Below are 21,253 nucleotides of genomic sequence, written 5' to 3'. Positions count from 1 at the left end.
ACAAGGTAACTAAGAATATGTTTAGATATTTGAATGTCAATCATGCTAGGATAAAAATAAAACCAGGAACAGGGAACAGAAGGGAGCCTTTGTCTGCACATCTCCATTGGGTGTTCAGGACACCAAGAGGTGGCATATTATGAACACCCTGAAGGAAGTGAGGGAGGGAATCATGTGTATATCTGCAAAGGCATAGGCCCTGAGGAAGAAGTGTGCTTGGTTTGTTGGAGGAACACCAAGGAGGACGGTGTATCTGAAGTGGAATGAGAGAGAGGAAGAGAATGACAGGAGATGAGGTTGGAGAGGAAAGAGGTGAGAATGGGAAGAAAGTGTGAAGTGGAGTTGTGCAGGCCACCCACATCTGTGTCAAAAACTTCTGGATGTAATTGTTTGAGATGGTCCCTTGTATATTAATCATTTATAGTAACAGTTGCCGCCTAATCCATGCTTACCCTAAATGTCTAATGTTGAAATTGAGAAAAGATATTTTCTGTTTAGAATGTGTGTTTTTCTGTTTTTGTGGTTCTCTTATAGCCAACAAGAGAATAGGGTTAAATTTAAAACTTAAAAAATTTCTAGTTCATCAATTCAAGATGGAGGATTAAAGAAAGGTTGCATTCCTAGTTGTTCTGTTACCAGTGCTGGCACAAAGTGACGGAGCTGGATATAAAATTCACAGATCAGCACAGCCTTTATTCGGTTGTGCACATGCATTGGGTGGACCCACTTTCCTGATGGAAAATGAGCCATTGGCCAAAGGAGGAATCTGTGTTTATATATGTTACACTGAGAGGTGACTTAATTATTGACAGAGTATATCAATTTGGGCACACAGGAAACAGGTTTGTGAGAATTTGATATTTGTTTTTACTGGGCCATGTTTTTACTTGGGAAGAATTGAAGGTCTGGGGTCAGTGTTCAGTGCTTATCTTTTTCCCTTCAGCGTCTCATTTTACTGTCACTGGGAAAGGATTTATTTGGGGGAGGATCAATGAATGCTTTGGCTTCCTCCCAGAGACTGCCATTCTAGGCTTGATGGATATCTCCTTCCCAGGGATTGTTTTGTCACTGGATGATGTTTGCTTCCTTCCCAGGGATTGTCCTGTCACTGGGAAAGGATGTATTGGAAAGGGTCAATGTTACCAATGTGTTGCCTTCTTCCTCACTCCCTCTTCTCAGGCCACGTTATTTTGGGGTTTGTCATTTTCTACATCTTACAACCAGCAAGAGTCATGATCAGCGCACCTGGGAGGGGCAAGAGTGCCATTTAAGTTGTATGGTGCTCCTTCTTTTAAAGGTACATAAGGAGAAGTCGATAAGCTCCTCTTGACTGGGTTTTGATGTTTCAATTGTCCCAGATGGGCAGGGGCTAGATTATGGATTATATGCAGTCACTTTTGGCAAGATAGAGACATATACACTGAGAAATAGGAACTGTCTTATAACATTTCTGGGCATGTTAAAATGGCTGTCCTCATGGTTGCCCTCTTATTAACCTTTACTGTCCCTTCCCTACTCTCCACTGCTTAGCCTTTTCTATCTCAATACGGCTCAGGTTTTAAGCATTGGGAGTACTGATTCTTAGGGAGGGGGGTGAAAAGAGGGATTTCACTAAAATTCAATATTGAACAGTCAGAGTATCTTAGAGACTCAGAAAATCTGGGTATGTTAAGCAAAGAAGAGTACATGGAGGGAAAACACAGAGAAAAACACAATGGACAGATTTGGTATGGAAAAATCCAAGATCAAAAAGGAAGCCTGAACTTTGCTGATCCAGAAGCTCAAATATACATATTTGTTTCTTTTTTCTTATTTTTAGCATTTAAAAATGTATTTATTTTTCCTTGCCTTGTCTTTTGAGGGTTAGAGTTTTTTTGTTTGCATATTTTAGTTTTATATTGTTTTCATTGTTTCTGGGTTCTCTTTCTCTTTCCTTCTCCTGCTAACTGCCAATTTTTGTTGTTCTTTCTTTCTCTTTTCCCTTTGTTTCTCCTATTTTTCCTTCTTCTTCCTTATAACCACCACCTGCTACACTTTTTTACATTCTCTGTTCACTTTTTGAAATTGTAAACTCTTTTATATATTCCTGTCATAATTTATTTTCTCTTAACTGTATTTTTACCATCTTTCAGAACTAATTGGTTTATATATCCCCTGCCTCAGCAAAGCTATTGCAGTTATCACTGCTGTGAATGACATAGTTGATAGTTGTTATTTCCTTTAATGCCAGATCTAATTTATGCTTACTAATTGTTTTTGCTGTTGGCAATTGCTGATCCCACCATTTCTGTTTTTTTTTTTTTTGTGTGTGTGTGTGTGGTGATTAACATTGTAAAAGCCATAAGTAGGAAATAAGTATTTATTTTAATGCTCTCTCTCTCTCTCTCTCTCTCTCTCTCTATATATATATATATATATATATATATATATATATATATATATATATATATAATTTTTGCATTGGTTATTGCTATTGTTTTCCCCCTATTGTAAGGTGTGGGAACCTACAAGTTCACAGGGTAGTCTCTGTACTGAACTAAACTTAACCAAAAGACAATGTACCATGCTGTACACACAAATTGATGACACTCAATCTTTAGCTATACTTCAATACAAAGAGTAGAAGAGACAAAAACCCAAACTCACATCAGGTCCCAAGTAGAAATAGCTAGGGGTTGGCCCTCAGATCCCACCTATGGATATCTACTGCTACATCAAAAACAGAATTAATATAAAGGCTGTGGATACCACACCTATCTCAATCTAGATCACTCTGGGACACTTTGGCAAGTGAAAAAGAGCCCTACTAAACACCCACACATAAGAGTAGAAGAGCAATTTATCCTAATAGATCCATAAAACCCAGTACAGGAATACAAGAAATATGAAAAAACAAAGTGACACAACACCTTCTAAAGTTTATAACTAGCAACTGACCCCAAAGCTATTGAGATAGATGAAATATCAGATAAAGAACTCAAAAGAATCCAGCACAGAAAAACAATTAGGTGAATTAAGGAAGTCAGTATAAGGTATGAATGAGAAATTTAATATGGCGATAGAAATATTGAAAAAGTTGGTGCTGAGGTTATGGCTCAGTGGTAGAGTGCTTGCCTAGCATTTGCGAAACCCTGGGTTTGATCCTCAGCACCACATAAAAATGAATAAATAAAATAAAGGTATCATTTCCAACTACAACTAAAAAAATATTGAAAGAGAACCAAATAGAAATATTGGAAATGAAAGAATAAATCAAATAAAATGTTCAATTGAAAGTCTAAGAGAGTAAACCATTCTGAAGACAGAATGTCAGAGCTGGAAGACAAAGTGGCCAACCTTAAACATTCAGATAACATTAAAGAAAAGAAAATAAGTATCCACTATCAGAATATACAAGAACTCTGTCACAACATTAAAAGACAAAATTTAAGAATCTCTGGAATTGAGGAGGGTTGTGAGATGCAGGTTAATGGAAAAGACAACTTCTTCAGGGAAATAATAATAAAATGTTTCAAACCTTCATAAGAGGTAGATCTTCAAATCCAGATACAGGATGCATTCAGAACCCCAAATAGACAAGACAAAAAAAAAAAAAAAAAAAAAAAAAAAGATAGAATTTTAAAAGCCTCAAGAGAAAAATGTCAAGCCACATTCAGAGGCAAGTCAATCAGAATCACTTCTGATTTCTCAGCCAAATTCTAAAAGCCAGGACAGCTTGGAATGATGTATTCCAAGTCCTGAAAGAAAATAACTGTCAATCAAGACTGCTACATCCAGCAAAGCTATCTTTCAAATTCAAAGAAGAAATAAAAACTTTCCAAGATAAGAACAAACTGAAAGAATTCATGACTACTAAACCAGCACTTCATAACTTAAAGAAATACTTCACACAGAAGAAATGAAAAACAAACCCTAGAGCTCACAAATGAACAAATCTCATTTGAAGAGTAGTTAAGCAAATGAGAAACAGGACCAAATTAAACATGAAATAAATCAAAAAGGCAAGAATTAATAAACATCTTTCTATGATAACATTGAATGTAAATAGTATCCATTGTCCAATTGAAAGACACAGTCTAGCAGAATGAATTAAAAAACAAAACCCAACTACATGTTGTTTGCAAGAGATGCACCTTATAGGCAAAGAGAGCCATAGGCTGAAAGTGAAAGTATAGAAATTGATATATCATGTGAATAGAGCCCCAAAACAAGCAGGAGTATCTACTCTTATATCTGACAAAGCAGACTTCAAAATTAAAAAGAAGAGACAAGGTCTCTCCATACTAGTAAAGCGAACAATTTAACAAGAAGATATTACAATAATAAATATGTATGCCCCCAAAGTGGGTGCAACTAATTACATAAAGGAGACACTACTCAAATTGAAGCCTCAGATAGACCCCAGTACAATAATATTAGATGATTTCAACACACCTCTTTAGATAGGTCATAAACTATGGCAAATATTTTTTGGACCTGAAAAATATTATAAATCAAATGGACTTAACAGAGTTCTAGAGAATATTCAATCCAACAACAGCTAAATACACTTTTTTTTCTCAGTGACTCATGGAAACTTCTCCAAAATACAGTATATTTTAGGCCACAAAGCAACGTTTTTTACAAAAAAGAAAAAAAATCCATATAATTCTTTGCATCTTATCAGATCATAATAGATGAAATCAGAAATTAATATGCAAAACTCTACAGAAACTATATAAACACATGGAGATTGAACAATACACTTTTGAATTACGCATGAGTGACAGAAGAAATCAAGTGAGAAATTTAAAAATTCTTAGACTCAAATGAGAATAGTGATACAATATGCCAGAACCTCTGGGACACTATGAAGGCAGTTCCAAGGAAATTTGTAGGTATGAGTACCTACATAAGAAAATCAGAATGCTCCTAAATAAACAACCTAATGATGCATCTTGAGGCCCTTGAAAACAAAACAACACACACACACACACACATAAAGATTGATGAAACAAATAATTGTTTCTTTGAAAAGATAAACAAGATCGATAATCCCTAAACCAAAAGAAAAAGAAAACCAAAATTAATAAAATTAAAGATGAAAAAGGAAAAATCACCAAAGACATCACAGCAATCCAGCAGATCATTAGAGACTATTTTGAAAACTATTTCAATAAATTGGAAAATCTAGAAGAAGTGGGTACATTTTTAGACAAAGAAAATCTGCTAAAACTGAATCAAGAGGACACAGAAAATCTAAATAGACCAATAACTTTCAAAATGACAATATAAAGTATTATTAAAAACTAATGAGATTGAAGTAATAAAAAAAAAACTTTCTAACAAAATAAAAAGGGATGGAACACTTCCAAATTCATTCTATGAAGCCAGTATCACACTCACACTAAAATCAGATATAGACACATCAAGGAAAGAAAACTACAGATGAACATCCCTAATGAATTTAGTTGCAAAAGTACTTAACAAAATATTAGCAAATTGTGTTCAACAACATATTGAGATTGTACACCTAACCAAGTTGGTTTTATCCTAAAGTTGCAAGGCTGGTTTAATATGCAAATCAATAAATATAACTTTTCACACATATAGACTTAAGGACAAAAGTCACTTAATCATTTCAATAGATGCAGAGAAGATCTTTGACAAAATTCAGCACTCATTCATTATAAAAACATTGAGGAAACTAGAGATAGAAGGAGCCTACCTAACACCATAAAGGTTACATATGAAAAACCCAAAGCCAACCTCATAGTAAATGGAGAAAAACTGAAAGCATTTTCTTTAAAATCTGGAACAGGACAAGGATGTCCACTGTCACCACTCCTTTTTAATATAGTGCTAGAAATTCTAGTCAGAGCAATTATGCAAGAGAAGGAAATTAAAAGGATAAAAATAAGAAAGGAAGAAGTCAAATTATCACTGTTTGATGATATGATTCTATACCTATAAGATCTAAAAAATGTCACCCAAAGACTTCTAGAGCTAATAAACAATTCAGCAAGATAGCAGGTTACAAAATCAACATATAAAAAGAAGTCTCAGTCCATAGATAGCTAGCGTCATTGCTCTGGGCTCTATTGAGGCAGAACATCATGCTGGAAAGCTAAGGTGGGGTAAAATAGCTGGGAACATGGCACCAGGAAGGGGGTGAGGAGGGAGGGAGCAGGGGAGAGGGGTGGGGTGGGGGAACGAGCTGTTCAACAAGGACAATATATATAAAACAAAGGCATGTGCCCAGGGCCACATCCTATCTGCCTACAGTTACTACCCAGTTAATCCCTATTAGGGGGATTAACAAATTGATTAGATTAAGGTTCTCATAATCTGATCATTTCAGCTCTAAACTTCTTTTCACCTCTAAAATCTTTTTCATTGTCTCTCACTTGGGCTTTTGGGGGACACCTCATATCTAAATTGTAACAGCTATCATAACAACAACTGCATGGTACTGGCATAAAACCAGACACATAGACCAGTCTTACAGAATAGAAGAGACAGAGATAAACCCACACACTTGAATTCCATCTGATACTGGACAAAGTTGCCAAAAACATACATTGGAGAACAGATAGCCTTTTTAACAAATGGTGCTGAGACAACTGGTTATCCATATGAATGAAATTAGATACTATCTTTCATCCTGCACAAAAATCAACTGAAAATGAGTCAAAGACAGAAATTAATTTACTAACTGTAAATTAGTATAACCACTAGAGAAATCAGAACCACCATATAACCCAGCCATACCACTCCTTGGTATTTATACTAAAGAATTCAAGCATCATACTACAGTGAAACTCATAGAAGAAAATGCAGGATCAATAGTCCAGCACCTAGGCACAGGCAAAACTGTCTCAATAAGCTCAGAAAATAATACCAAGAATTAATAAATGTGATGAAATAAAATTTAAAACTTCTGCAGAGCAAAGGAAACAATTAGGGATATAAACAGAGAACTTAAAGAATGGGAGAAAATCTTTGCTAACTTACTATAGTGACTTACCCCTGTTTATAGAAGAACAATTCACAATAGCCAAACTATGGAACTGGCCAAGGTGTCCATCAATAGATGAATGGATGTGGTATATATACAAAACAGTATTCTGCTTAGTCACAAAGAATGAAATTATGCAACTGGAGAACATCATGCTAAGTCAAAAAAGCACGACTCAGAAATTCAAGAGTCCAATATTTTCTCTCATATTTGTAAGCTAGAAAGAAATAAGGAATAAAAAAGGGAGGGGGTTTATGAAAACAGAAGGGGCTAGTTGTTGTTAGTGGTGGTGGGAAGTATATGATACCTCATGCCATCTATTTCTCTGAGACATTAACTCCAGTCAAACTTGTCCTCTAATTAAAAGCTACCTTCCACTAAAATCAATGATATTTGAATCCCAGTTTAGCCAGTCTAGATACTTCATAGCTCTTAAAACCAATGTGAGTTGTTAAAAGGAAAGGTTGATAACGGGGCATGGGGGAATAGGATTTTATTTTTAACTTAATTCAGGGCATAGATAAATTTAAAGTGATATTTTGATGGTGGTTTTTTTTTGTTGTTGTTGTTGTTGTTTTTGGTTTTTTGGGGGGTACCAGTGATTGAACCCAGCGGGGCTTAACACTGAGCCAAATCCCCAGCCCATTTATTTTATTTTATTTATTTATTTTTCTTTTGAGACAGAGTTTCACTGAGTTGCTTAGCGCCTTGCTATGTTATTGAGGATGACTTTGAACTTGTGATCCTTCTGCCTCAGTCTCCTAAGCGACTGGGATTATAGGCTACTGTACCTGGATAATGGTGTTTTTAATAATGCCTTTTATACTGTCATTTTGAAATAATGTCAAACTATAGAAAAGTTGTATGTGTAGTACAAAAACTCTCATATACCCTTTACTCAGTTACATTAACTGTAAAAACGTTTTGCCGCAACTATTGGTGTCTCGCTCTACTTACCTACCTACCTACCTACATACACACATACCTGCTTATCATTTAACATCATATATATTGTTTCTGAATAATCTGAGATTTAATTGCAGAATGTACTCATTTACCTCAAATACTTCAACATCTATTTCCAAAGAACAGACGTTCTCCAATAGAATTATCAAATTCAGAATTTTAACATTGATATAATACTATTTTCTGATATCTAAGCATATTAAAAAATTGCCAGTTTTTCAAGTAATACCTTTTATGGCAATCTCTCCCTCTCCATCCCACCTCTAAGATCTGATAATCAAGATTCATGGATTGTTTTAGTTGTCAAGTTACTTTCATCTCCTTTAACCTTTGTCTTTCATAACATCTACATTTTTGAAAATGCCAGTTTTGAAAATGTCCATCAATTTAAGTTTGTCTGATGATTGTATTTAGATTATGTGTTGGAGTATAATTATAACTTTAGATTTACATGGTCTACCACACCCTTCTACCCAACCGCCATTGTTTCATAAACAGCTTTATGTTAGAATGAGCTCATTTGAGAACTGAAATAATTTTGAGGCATGACTGAAAACACTCCTGACTCAAAAACCTGCCAGGGATCACTGTATTTTAAAAGCAAAATTTCTTATCTAAAGTTACAATACAAAACAAACATTTTTCTTCAGTCACAAAAGCAAATACTCTGTGTATGTGTGTGTGTGTGTGTGTGTGTGTGTTTCTGGAAATTGAATCCAAAGTTTTGCATGTGCTAGGCATGTGCTCAACCACTGAGCTACATCCCAGGCTAAGCATATACTTTTAATTGCAAGTGTAGTCTGCTTCTTATATAGACAACTCTATGCATGTTTCAAGATGATAGATGATGGAATTTTTACTTAAAGTTATTTTGAGAAAGGATTTACTATAAAACACTATAACAATAACCTGCTTTTTACAACAGACTCAGTGATTGATGCATTAAACTTTTTAATCCATTATTAGTGTGTCTCATTTTACCTGAGGCTTATATATCACATAGCAAGGCCTCCCAAGAGGCTAGATTTAAGAACTGCTTAAGTTTTTAATTGCAATCAAAGCTAGGTTGGTTTTGGGCAGTTGGGAATTTGTGAGGGCACCGAGTACACTGTTCACTGTGAACGTGGCAAAATAAAGAAGAAGGGTCAGAAAGGGAAAAGGGATTCAAACACTAACTTCATCTGTCTTTGAGTTTGCCCAAAGATAGCCCTTTTCTGGTATGTCCCCACTAACCAAAAAAGAAGGCAGGTGAGGTTTATTTCAAAATACAGTTTCTGGATTAGAGTGTTTAAATTTGTTTTTATTTAAACCTGTAAATTTCAAGTAAATATCTCTTCTTATAAATAATATTTGCCATGAAGTGAGTGAAAGAAATATCTTTCTTCTTTTATCATTCAATATAGCGAGGAAGCACAGTATGATTTTTTTTTTTAAATCTCTCTCTCCTTTTCCTAGGCATCCATTCCCAGAATTCTATTGTCTTGTGTTATTTCTTTTTTACTTTGTAGCAATAGTAGCAGCAGTTCTTGAGAGGAACAAGTAAGTCATTGGCCATATATGCAAAGCACAAGTTCCTACAGGCAAGATGAGTGGCACAAACAAGAGGTGATATTTTTCAGTTAAAAAAAAAAACAGCCAATGAATGCAATCTGATTCATTTCTCAAATTGCACCTGAGAACACAAATTTCCATCACTGAGTGAACTTTGTCTGCAGAGTTCCTTTAATCAAGGCATTGAGCATGGGTCTGTGTTGAAAGTTTGAGGAAAAATTTTTCAACTAGTGTTTATATTATGACAACAAAAGAAACAGTAAGATACTTATAAAATGAATCACATCATTTGCTTAAAAGTTAACATTAAGATAAATTTGGAAACTTCAGTTAAAAATAATTATTTGAGCTAGATAATTCAGTTTATGATTATAAAGTATTATCTATAGTCCGATTCCCCAAACCTTTTTTTTTTGCTTTAATCTTTATAATTTCTTTTAAAGTTCAATTGTTGCACCTTGCAAACTTCACCTAATGAACATAAAAAAGAGGATCTTAATGTCTTCATTTGGTTCATAATTATCCCTTTTTAAATACTCTTCACTCTAATTTAGAAGAGGCGTCTAATTCAGTTGGAATCTTGGTATGAATAGGAATTATTGGAACAGCCCATTTGAAGATTTTGTTTTCATTAATTTCCTGTAGGTTAATAATGATGTAGTTACTGTCCTATTTTGCAAACAAAAACAACTCAAATCCAATATCTTCATTGATGACAATTTCTAGTCAATATTATTTAGTTTACTTTATCTTCTAATCCAATAATTTTGGTTTTGAAAGAGATAGCAAAAATATTTTCATGTTTTTGGAGGCATTGGCTCTTTTTGCTTCAGTATATTTTGGCTTCTCTTTTCTCTCTGCTTTCTTCAGATGAACTTTCACTCTGGAGATTTCTTCCAAGGAAATATCTACGAGAATTAAGACGACCGTGTGGCCAGGGAAATGGCTGGAAGTGGAAACGGTGGTTGCACCTTGGAGGGAGAAAATGTCTGTTTTGAAACCCAGGATAGATTCTAGGCCTTCTTTGTGTAATACGACTGAAGGGATATTTGGGTGTCCTAGTAATGGGCTGGACCCTTGTTGTCGGATTCCTCGTGGTGGGTGGAGGGGTGAGTGTGAAGATCTGGCAGTCTGTAGGGTTTATATGTTGTGAGCCTCCTGGTGGGGTGACAACCTCTTCTTGTCCTGTAGGGAGGAAAATAGGAGTCAGAAAACAGGCCTGGTAACAGAAGCAGAAGCAAGATAGATCCTTGAATGTGGGTGCAGGGGAGAAACAAGAAATAGAGATGTCTTGGAGCATGTTGGAAACAAGGTCAATAAAATGAAATGTGGGTACACCTTATAATCCAGCATTTCCACTCTATGGAATTGACCCAAGTTTTTATTTGCAAAAGTTTGCAAAAACAAACAGAGAAAAAAACTAGTTCAAGGATGTTCATAGCAAACTTTTTCATTATAGCCTAAACTTGGAAACAATCCAGGTGTCCATAAATAGAAAGGTTAAATAAACTGTGTATATTCATACAATGAAAAGTACTCATTGTGGAAAAGGAAAATCTACTAATGTGCACAGTAATATAGATGAATCTCATGAACATTATGTTAAGCAAAAGAAGTTGGACACAAAAGAGGATACATATTGCAAAAGAATACAGCAAGTGAAACTGTGGTAAAAGAGTCAAATAATATTGAGCTCAGGGTTAGAGTAGGAATTGTTTAGTGGAAAGAGTAACCAGCAAACTCTCAAAATATTCTGTATCTCAATCTGGGTGGTTTTCTAAATGGAGCTATCTACGTCTCACACATATACACACATACATATAGATGTGTAAGCATTCACATACACACATATAAATCTCTATACATGATGTATGTTTGCACACATACACATATATGTATGTATATATAAAATATAATAAGCTGTAACTTTAAGATTTGTGGAATTTATTATGTGTAAATTATAACAAAAAAAGAAAATTCATGAGGAAAAAAAATTTTTTAATGTTAAGAATATAAAAATAACATTGAAATTTCCTTTTCCCTGCTCAGTCAGTAAAGTCATTCCTTAGGAAGGGAGGGGCATCTATAAGCATCAGAAGAAAGAGTGCTGAGGACCAGGACGCAATTCATTTTTAAGAAGAAATTTGGGTTAAGTTCCAGCTTCAAGGTCTTCCCTTGACTAAATCACCTATCAAAGTTGGCAGTGAAAAGGAAGTTTTCCTGTAGTGAATAGTTTCTTCACTTCTGCAGAGGCTCACCCACACAGGCCTGGGAAGGAATGCCAGGCATGGGTGATGGAACCATGAACCACCACAGGAAGCTGAGAGTGCAGAAGCATTTAAGAACTAGATTCCCTGGTTTCTGGGCTGTAGTGGATATGCTTACATAGTTCCTGTGCCCATAGTTCCTTCCAAATACTGTCTTATCTACAACCTCTGGAAAGGTCCATCTTTCACACCTTCTGACTATGGCTGATTGGATTGTGGATAGACCCTAAACTAATTTATTGGCTAGTCAATGATGAATTGGATCCTCCCTTGAGAATTAATTATAGCAAAAAAGACATAGTGAAAGCTGTTACTGGAAGGCAGGGGCTGGAGTGTCAGGCTTTGGCCAGATGAATGATGAGAAGCATAGATGCCAGGATACAGAAGTAGTGAACTGGGGAAGGGGAGAGAGAGAGAGAGAGAGAGAGAGAGAGAGAGAGAGAGAGAGAGAGAGAGAGAGAGAAAGAGACTATATGGTAACAGTGCTTGCTGATGGGACTAGCCTTGGTTCTTGACTTTCCAGGGTTGGTCCCTCTGAGGCTCAGCTGACTATACTTAAGGTTCTTGAAGATATCCTTATAATGATCACTCCACCTCCAACTCTATTCTCTCTGTTTTATTTATTTTTTGGTACTGGGGAGTGAACCAGGGTCTTGCATGTGCTCATGCTCTACTACTGAACTCTTGCTCTACTCTTTTTAAAACTAGCTTGAATGGGTATCCATTCCTTGAATAAAATGCCAACCCTTTCCCCATACCTAGTCAGTATATTGAATTGTAATCCTGTGATGAAATTAGACTAACAAACTCACTTTGAGCTTCATAAGATGATTAAACCCCATATTACTCTTTGTGATAAGTTTTGAATCTTTGTGACATGAAAACTTTCTACCCAGAATCTAGTCAGCAGGGGAGATGCCAGCCTCATTATTAATCCCTATTTTGACATTGTGCTATAAAATGAAGCTTAACTAGGCCTTGAACTCTGCTATTTATTAACCACTCCAGCTGTAAAACAATCAACATACCTGCCCCTTGGGTCCATCTCATTTCTTGAAACCTGAATAGGCTGTGGGATGTCCAGTAGTATCTAGTGTTCTCTTCTGGGAATTCCCAAGGATTCAAAATCAAGGAACAAGCTTGCCCCAACTACGCACCCAAGAATGTGGGCAAGACCATGTAAAATGCATTCTTCTAGCAAATTACACACAGAGTCATTATCTGCTTGGTAGCACATGTATTCTAAAATGTGGGACCACAGGGACTGATTTGGGACCCCATTACATCTTACAAAGTAAAGGAAGGCCACACATCTGAGTGATATTTTTCATGATTCTACCTTTGGCTGAGTTAGCTCTGTTCATTATTCTTTTCTTTATCCTTGTTCTGCACTGTTCCTACTGTCTTCATAATCTTTGCTGTCTCCTCAAATCTCCTTCAAAATGTTCATATTTGAAGAATTATCTGTACCTTTATCTTTAAAAATTTTTTTTATTTACACATTTTTTTTTTTTTAGTTGTTGATGGACCTTTCTTTTACTCGTTTATAGGCGGTGCTGAGAATTGAACCCAGTGCCTCACACATGCTAGGCAAGTGCTCTATCACTGAGCTATAATCCCAGTCGTCTCTGTACCTTTCTAAGTAGATAATTTAGCTTCATATTGCAGACAGAAAACTGAGGTGCTCTGCCATGAACTTTGGTTCCTATTTCTTCTCTTTAAAGAAAAATCTATATGCTACATAACTATTTAATCCTTTGGAATCTGACTCTGAATCTTCCACTCCACCAAAGCTACTTTGGAAAAAGTCATCAATAGTCCTGGGCTTCTAAAAAGTTGATTCCAGGTGCCTAAAGAACTATTTTCTGCCCTACTTTCCTGGATTTCTTGTTAGAATTCCAAGTTTGGTCTCATCAGGGAAGACTTCCCTACTTGGAGCTGCTGAATGTCCCTGGCAACCTACTTGCATAGCATCCAGTGAATCCACTCCCATAATACACATCAATCGTGTGATTACCATTCAGTGGTAATGGTAATCCTGTTCCAATGAAATATCTACGTGAATATCTTGTAGACGGCAGTCTCAACCCTAGCCCCATGCCTGCAGTAGAACTGAACTGAGCAAAAGAAATCTATTTCTACAATTGGAAAAGTTACCATGTTCCTACCTCTCAGGGACAGCGTGATGATTAATAAGCATTTGATGACATGCCATCAAAGTACTGAATGACAAAGATGAGAGTTTTCCAAGCGTAATGAGACCAGAGTAGGTCAGACATTTGATGTACATTACAAACATGTCAGGAGGCAGAGAACATAGTGTTGAAAAGCTTGGGCTCCCTGAGTTTTGTAACAGTGTGACTATAGACATATTCCTTAACCTCTATGAGTTTTTTTCCTTATTTGTAAAATGGAGAAAACAATATTACTGTCTCATAACTTGTGAATTTATCTAAGATGTATAAAGTGTTCAGAGTATTGCCTGACACATGGTATACATTTAGTGTTAGCTATTATTATTAATCCTGAAGATTATGAAAAGATTCTATTAGCATGAGCTCCATTTTCTTAGGCCCATCTGGTTATATCTCATAGATAATCTCTGCATTAAGGACAGGACAAAAGAATACAGATTAATAAGAACAGGCCTTCACTGGGCATGGTGGCACACATCTGTAGTTCCAGTAACTCTGGAGGTGAAAGCAGGAGGATTGCAAGTTCAAGTCCAGTCTCAGCAACTTAGCAAGATCTTAAGCAACTTAGTGACACCCCGTTTCAAAATAAAAAGGGTTGGAGGTAAGTTCAGTGATAAGTGCTCTGGGTTCAATTCCCAGTACCAATAAATAAATAAATAAAGGACTTCCAAGTCAAGAAATAATTGTTGACTCACAGTCACTGCCAATGTCCTTAGCACCTAGAATAGTTCCTGGTTTACAGGTGTGTTCAATAAAACACTTGATGAGTTCAATGAATTGTCGAGCAGACACTGAATTTTCCTCTGATATTTTTGTGGCACTCAGTGTTTAAATCAAGTCTCAGAACATTTGATATATTTAAATTTTAGCATAATTTGAAAATCAAAATATTTCTTGGAATTTGGATATCACTTTTAAATGGGTTTATTATTGTCTAGACATGAAATTCATAGCATACCAACAACCAGCACTTTTCAAAAAGGGTAATGAGGAGAAGATCTTTGTTATAATTACCTCTACTCTGTGGTTATTTGGGCAGACAATAGCTGGTTTGTAGTGAACTATACTGGTTCTTAGAGAAGTAAGCTTTGTACTTGGAGTTTAAGTATACAGTATTCCATTACAGTGCACTTGGATTCTTAGAAGAATTCTCATATGCTTTCAGAGTTGAACCTAAAAGAAATATAAGTTCTGTGTTTATTTAATTTTCTCACGATAACTGCAGCTCCATTCATTTTGTGGATTCACAAAATGACTGGCTATTGTGGTCAAATCTGTAATTTTAAAGATATAGAATTTGGAGCCCCAAGGGTGTTCCACAGGCCTCTTTCAATTCTGTGCTGTAAATCAAGTCATTTCAACAGTGTTCAGGTTACCGTGAGAGTTGCTGTGCACATACAGAGACGGTAAGGACGCAGCCCTGCACCAAAGAAATGCAGTGATGCTGCAGATATCTAGATCTGCTCTGCAGAGTGGAAAGCTGAATGTATGTGAGTGATGTACAGATTGCTTTAAGAATTCAAAGGAAAAAAAAAGAATTCAAAGGTATATGTGTGTGTGAGTATGAAAGAGAGAAAGAGATTGCAATTTTTTAAAAAAAGTTTTTTTGTAGTTATAGATGGATAGCATGCCTTTATTTTATGTATTTTTTAATGTGATCCTGAGGATTGAATCCAGTGCCTCACACATGCTAGGCAAGTGCTCTGCCACTGAACTATATGGCCTCAGCCCCAGAGATTGCAATTTTAAAATTATGTGTCTCAAGAAAGATTTTGTGAAGGTGAAATTAGGGTGGCATTTAAATGTTGAGACTTGAAGCAGAATTTCAATAAACAGGTGTGAAATCAGGAAGAGGGAGCAGCCACAGCCACTGCCATGGAGGAGAGAGAGAAGAGGATAAGTCTGAAGAGCCACACCACGTGACCCTGTCTGGTAGACACTGAATACGTATAAGTGAATGACAAACAGGAGCCAGTGCTGGGATAGAGTGAAGTTAGATGGGAAGGTCTTCCCAATTCAGAAACCAAATCTCCCGTTTCAATTGATATCTTTTATTTTATTACTTAGTTATTTATTTTTGTGTTACTGGGGATTGAACCCAGGGCTTCGCACATGCTCTCTAAGCACTCTAGCAACTTAGCTACATACCCAGACCTTTTTGAATTCTATTTGGAAACACTAAATTGCTGAGGCTGGCTTTATACTTGCTGTCCTCTGCCTCAGCCTCCCAAGTCATTTGGATTATAGGCCTGGGCCATTGTGCCTGGAATTGCTGTCTTTTATATATGACTAAAAAAAAGCTCTAATGTCATTATAAGTTGTTTACATATTTACAAAGCCTCCTGAAAAGTGGAGAAGGTGACAAAATTGTCTCAATGATTACAAATTACCCATAAACTGGAAAGAAGGTGGTAAGTGGCTACTTCTGGTTTTTTTTCCTTTTTTTTTTGTTTTCAGGAAGGTAGTACCAGGGATTGAACTCAACTCAGGGTTCCTTGACCACTGAGTTACATCCCCAGCCCTATTTTCTATTTTATTTAGAGATAGGCTGTCACTGAATTGCTTAGCACCTTGCTTTTGCTGAGGCTGGCTTTGAACTTGTGATCCTCCTGTCTCAGCTAAATCTGTTTTTTAATGCCTCTTTTACATATTACTTTTAGTAAGTAATAACTGGGACTTTGCCTTGGGGATTGGGAGCAAGTGATATTTATAATCTATGTCTTCTGATGGGCTGCGTTTGTGCAGAGATTGGTAAGGGAATCTCTGGGTGTCCTACAACCAGCTCTGAGGGCTATACCCATGTCTAATTTGTCATGAGCAAGGATGTTGTTGAGGGATGAGTAGGGTTTGGCTGAGCCCCAGCAGAGATCCCCAGACTAGGGCACAGGAGGGGGTGAAGCGCTCTGCTTGACTCCATTTTCTCCTCCCTGAACAGCAACTACGATGAACTGAATGTGGGGAAAAAAATGCTAAATTTAGGGCCTCCAGGATCTCTTCCTCCTTCCTTTCCCCTTTTTCTTTCTTCTCTCTCCTTCCCTACGGGTGTGTGTACACACCAATTCTAAGGCTCAGGTCACCTGGAGATTTGGTAGTGGGTGACCTGAGCCTTAGAATTGGTGTGCAGAGAGAGAATTGAAACAGTGGAGAAATTAATCTCAAATGATCCTAAAACTTGTATTCACCTCAAGAGCACCAAGACACAGATCACTAGATATGATTAATTAAAGCAATTAACAGAGACTGAACACCAGCCTTGTACAAATTACTGCACAGCTAGAGATGGAGAGAAGAGGACAGCACTGCAATTCAAGGTAGAAATTGTTAGCTTCATGACAATAATGAGTGCTTGTGCAGTTTTTAGTGTGAAGAGCTTTTCACATACAAGCTCACCTGGTCCTTTCAACCCCCATAGCAATGCATGTTATTAAGACAGTCAATTCACATAGGAGTCTGATGCTCAGAGAGATTTCGAGTATCAAAGTCACAGAGCTAGAGCTGAGATTAGGATCCACGTCTTCAGATGATAATATATATCATTCTCTTTAAGCACACAGGCTGATGGAAGCAGATATAAACATTTTCAGCTTATGGGAATGTGTAATCACAGAGCCAGTTTTATCTTTTCAGATGGCTTATTAATTAATGGGCCCACAGGAGAATAAAACCAAAACCCTTACCTTCTGCCACAGCTACTACCAACCAGCAGACCAATGACCAGGAGGAGAAGCAGGGTCTGTGAGCCATGGTTTCTACCTTGAGCTCTCACTGCCTCCAACCCCAATGTTGCTTTAAATGGGAGTTGGTGAGTCACCAGCAGCCTGATTCAGGTAATTTGCATTTGCTTAGTAGACCACAGCTATCTGGGCCTGTGGTGTGAGGGCAACAAATCTGTAAGGACATACCAGACAGTATGTATCAACTAGAAGTGTCTTGTTATGACAGCCAAGCATCATTCATCATGCCTTGATTTTGGACAACCACATCCTTGCTATCCTTTTAATCCCTCAAATCTACTCCCATGGTGGTGCCTTCTCTTTATCCGTGTGTATGAGTCTTCCTCTGCAGGAGAAGGGAGCTGTCTAGGCAATGCTCAGCACTGCTTCCCACTCTGGAGCTGACTGAGGGCGGAGGGCACTGTCCTGGGGCTTCCTGACCCAGTGGGATCGGGGTGTTAAGAAGCTCTTCTTGTTTCTGACCAGAGTTTATGATCCTTCTCTGCTTTTGTCCAGGATGCAAGGGAAGCATAGTCAGAAAACTATCTATCTTCCTTTGTCTCCATCACAGTCTCTGTTTAAATAACATGGAAACCTGGGAGCATAACTTAGTAAGCTGTCCTTTCAGGTTTCCCTCTAATTCACCAAAATGCCTACAAGATGGACATGGTATATCTATACCTGGTTGATTTCCTGAGAAGACTGTCAGCTGATGGGGGAATGGGAGGTGGTGCTCACAACTGATTAAGAATCTGGACTTCAGAGTTAGAAAAACTCCAATCTTGACTCCTTTTCTTACTAGTGGAGTTGCAGCGGTGAGTCCCTGAGGCCTTAGGTGCCTGATCTGTAAAGTGAGGTTTGCAATTCTGTCAGTTTTCGTTGCTGTAACAAAATACCTGAGAATCAACTTATAAGAAGCAGAAGTTTATTTTGGTTCACAGTTTTGGAAGTTCAGGTCCAAGTTAGTTGGCTCCATTGCTTTGGGCCTGGGGTGAGGCAGGAAGTGTGTGATGGAGCAAAACTGGTCACCACAAGATATAGGGGAAGCAAAGAGGGAGAGAAAGAGGGCCGGGGTTCTAGCATATCACTTGCATCCCTCAGTGATCATTCTTCTATTACTATCTTCCCCCAAAGTTCTACCACCTTCCAAGAGTGCCATAGTCTGGTGACCAAATCTTTAACACATGGGCCTTTGGGAGACATTCAGGATTCAAACTATGGCAAGTGCTTCCCTTAGAGAAGTGTGAATAAAGGGGATAATTGACATAAAGCTTCAACCACAGAGGCAGGCCTGTGAAAGGGAGTGTTTATGGTGGTTATCAAATTATAATAACCCTAATTTATAATTAATTTTTAGGAGGTTATACTTGCCAAATCATCCAGTCACTCAAACGACCCCCACTTTGAGCAGAACATGTCCTGGCACATTGTAGAAAAAGCAAAATTAAATATACTTCCCAGCTTTGAAGGGCAGAGTAAGAAATCTGCAAGGATAATCTAATGAGGTACCAATCATTCCGTCATTCAATCAGGATAAATTAGAAGGCAAACACTCACCAATAAGGAAGTGATGAATTCCACAGGCTTGATGTTAGTCCTATGCAAAGTTCTAGAATGGACAATTTTTTTGTTGTTATTATTATTATTATTTTGAGTTTTATCTTTTTTTTCCCTCTATATGCTATCCTGGGTGATCTCTAACTCCTGGGACCAAGTGATCCTTCCTCCTTAGCCTCCCAAGTTGCTGGGATGATTGGCCTGTGGTGCCACACCTGGTTAGAACAGATAATTAAGTGATAACTTGTCAGCAGATAGAAATGGAATCACAAAACATCCAGGACAGGCTCAGTTCATTAGATCAACCCACTTCAGGACTCTTTATTGACTCTATTTATTCAAAGGCCAGACACGGGTCAAGGGGTGGGGGCTTACATTAGTGTTCCTTCCAGTCTGGCAGGGACATTACATATTAACCCAGGAGTAACATGAAGAGTTTTGAGTGTTATGAGAGAAGAAGTATGCCAACTACAGGAGCATGAAGCACAGAAACATCATCTGTAATTTTATAACTGTGAGTGTATTATATGGTCTGTCTGGTCCCCTGTGCTGGAGACATATTGCTATGCCAGTAAAACTAAATCCAGCCTAATTACTTACCTACTGCACAGTGTTTTGTTTTATAGGTCCGTGGTAATTTATTTAGCCAACCTTTTACTTGACAGACATTTGCATTATTTCTTTTGAAGTTTTTTCTTTTCTTTTTCGTGTTACTGGAGATTAAACCTAGGGATGCTCTACCACTGAGCTATCCCCAGACCTTTATTTATTTATTTATTTTTTGTTTTGAGACAGTCTTGCTAAGTTGCTGAGGCTGGCCTCCAACTTTTTATCCTCCTATCAGTCTCCTGAGTCCCTGGGTGTGTGCCACCACTCCTAGTTTGTTTGTTTCTTTTTTTCTCTCTAACAAAAGCAAAGTAATATATTTTCTATTTGCAACTATTATTCTGAAATTTATAAAACAAAGGAACAAAATCTTTAAGGCACAAAATTCATTAGTGCATTTATTTTCTTATTTAAATAACTCATTTGTTTTATGTCCTCTGGCTTAACCTGTGAGGAACAGCTCTTTTTTGTCAGTACAATTTAGAAAGTCCTTGGGAAGAACTCTGGTTGGCCAAGCTGGGTCATGTGGTTGGAGATGGGGGAGGGATGAGTTATTGCAAGGAGGATTGGGAAATGGTAGCAGTGACTCTGTCACGGGTTCTGTTTGTGTGTAGTATACCTATGCTGTCATGTGACCTCCCCGCACAAATAATCAATCTGCAGTATGTGTTTGTTACCCAGAACGCCTTTCAACAGGAATCAAACAATCCATGTTGCTGTGAAAAATAAAAAAGAGCACTTTTTATTATTTGCTGCTTGGGGTTGCAATAAACATAGCAATACCTATGATGCTATTTTATGAGGGAGGATACCAGGAAATAGTTGTTGGTGACTGAAGGGTCTTCTGATTTAGACAGATTTGGCAGGATAACTTGTTCTAAACAAATGTCAATCAAGATGGGATTATTCATTGGTTTCAGTCTGTCTAGTGTCTGTATCTATATCACCTTGGCCAAATATTTTCAATACACTGGGGTGGTACATACTATAACAGAAGGAATACTAATCTAAAAATGTGCTGTTGAACTTTTTAGGAAACTTGTCCCAGGTTCCCAACTAGAGAAGTAGAGCACCTGGCACTGAGGAGGTTTGTCTTGGGTATGCGAACTTAACTCTCATCACTTCATTCATTCAAGTTACTTCCTGGGTACTCATGATATTCCAGGCACTTGGGGTCTAGACAAAAATACTTGCTTCAATGGAGTTAGCAGTCTAGTATGGTGGTCACAAAGAATAAATAATAAATATAACACAGGAATAAATTATTAGCATGCTAGAATATGTTAGAACATTCTGTAATATGTGCTACAGAAAAATAGAGGATGATCAGGGAAGAAATGTGGGGAGGTTGGAATTTTAATTTGAATATACTTGAATAAGGAGTTGAGGGAGGTGGGGAAA

General features: G+C 37.2%; 1 protein-coding gene across 1 annotated transcript; it reads right to left on the bottom strand.

The window, feature by feature from the left end:
* Positions 1 to 10,267: 10,267 nt before the first annotated feature.
* On the bottom strand, positions 10,268 to 18,455 carry Odaph (odontogenesis associated phosphoprotein). Its single transcript, XM_027939753.3, has 3 exons — positions 18,371 to 18,455; positions 17,654 to 17,864; positions 10,268 to 10,699 (listed from the first exon to the last, which is right to left on the bottom strand). Exons 2-3 carry the CDS (start codon positions 17,718 to 17,720, stop codon positions 10,344 to 10,346), a joined length of 423 nt encoding a protein of 140 aa, XP_027795554.3. The 5' UTR covers positions 17,721 to 17,864; positions 18,371 to 18,455; the 3' UTR covers positions 10,268 to 10,343.
* Positions 18,456 to 21,253: the final 2,798 nt, after the last annotated feature.

Source organism: Marmota flaviventris, chromosome 7 (assembly GCF_047511675.1).
Source record: "Marmota flaviventris isolate mMarFla1 chromosome 7, mMarFla1.hap1, whole genome shotgun sequence".
Taxonomy (NCBI): domain Eukaryota; kingdom Metazoa; phylum Chordata; class Mammalia; order Rodentia; family Sciuridae; genus Marmota; species Marmota flaviventris.
Note: the sequence above shows the minus strand (reverse complement) of the source record. Positions and strands in the feature narration are given on the sequence as shown.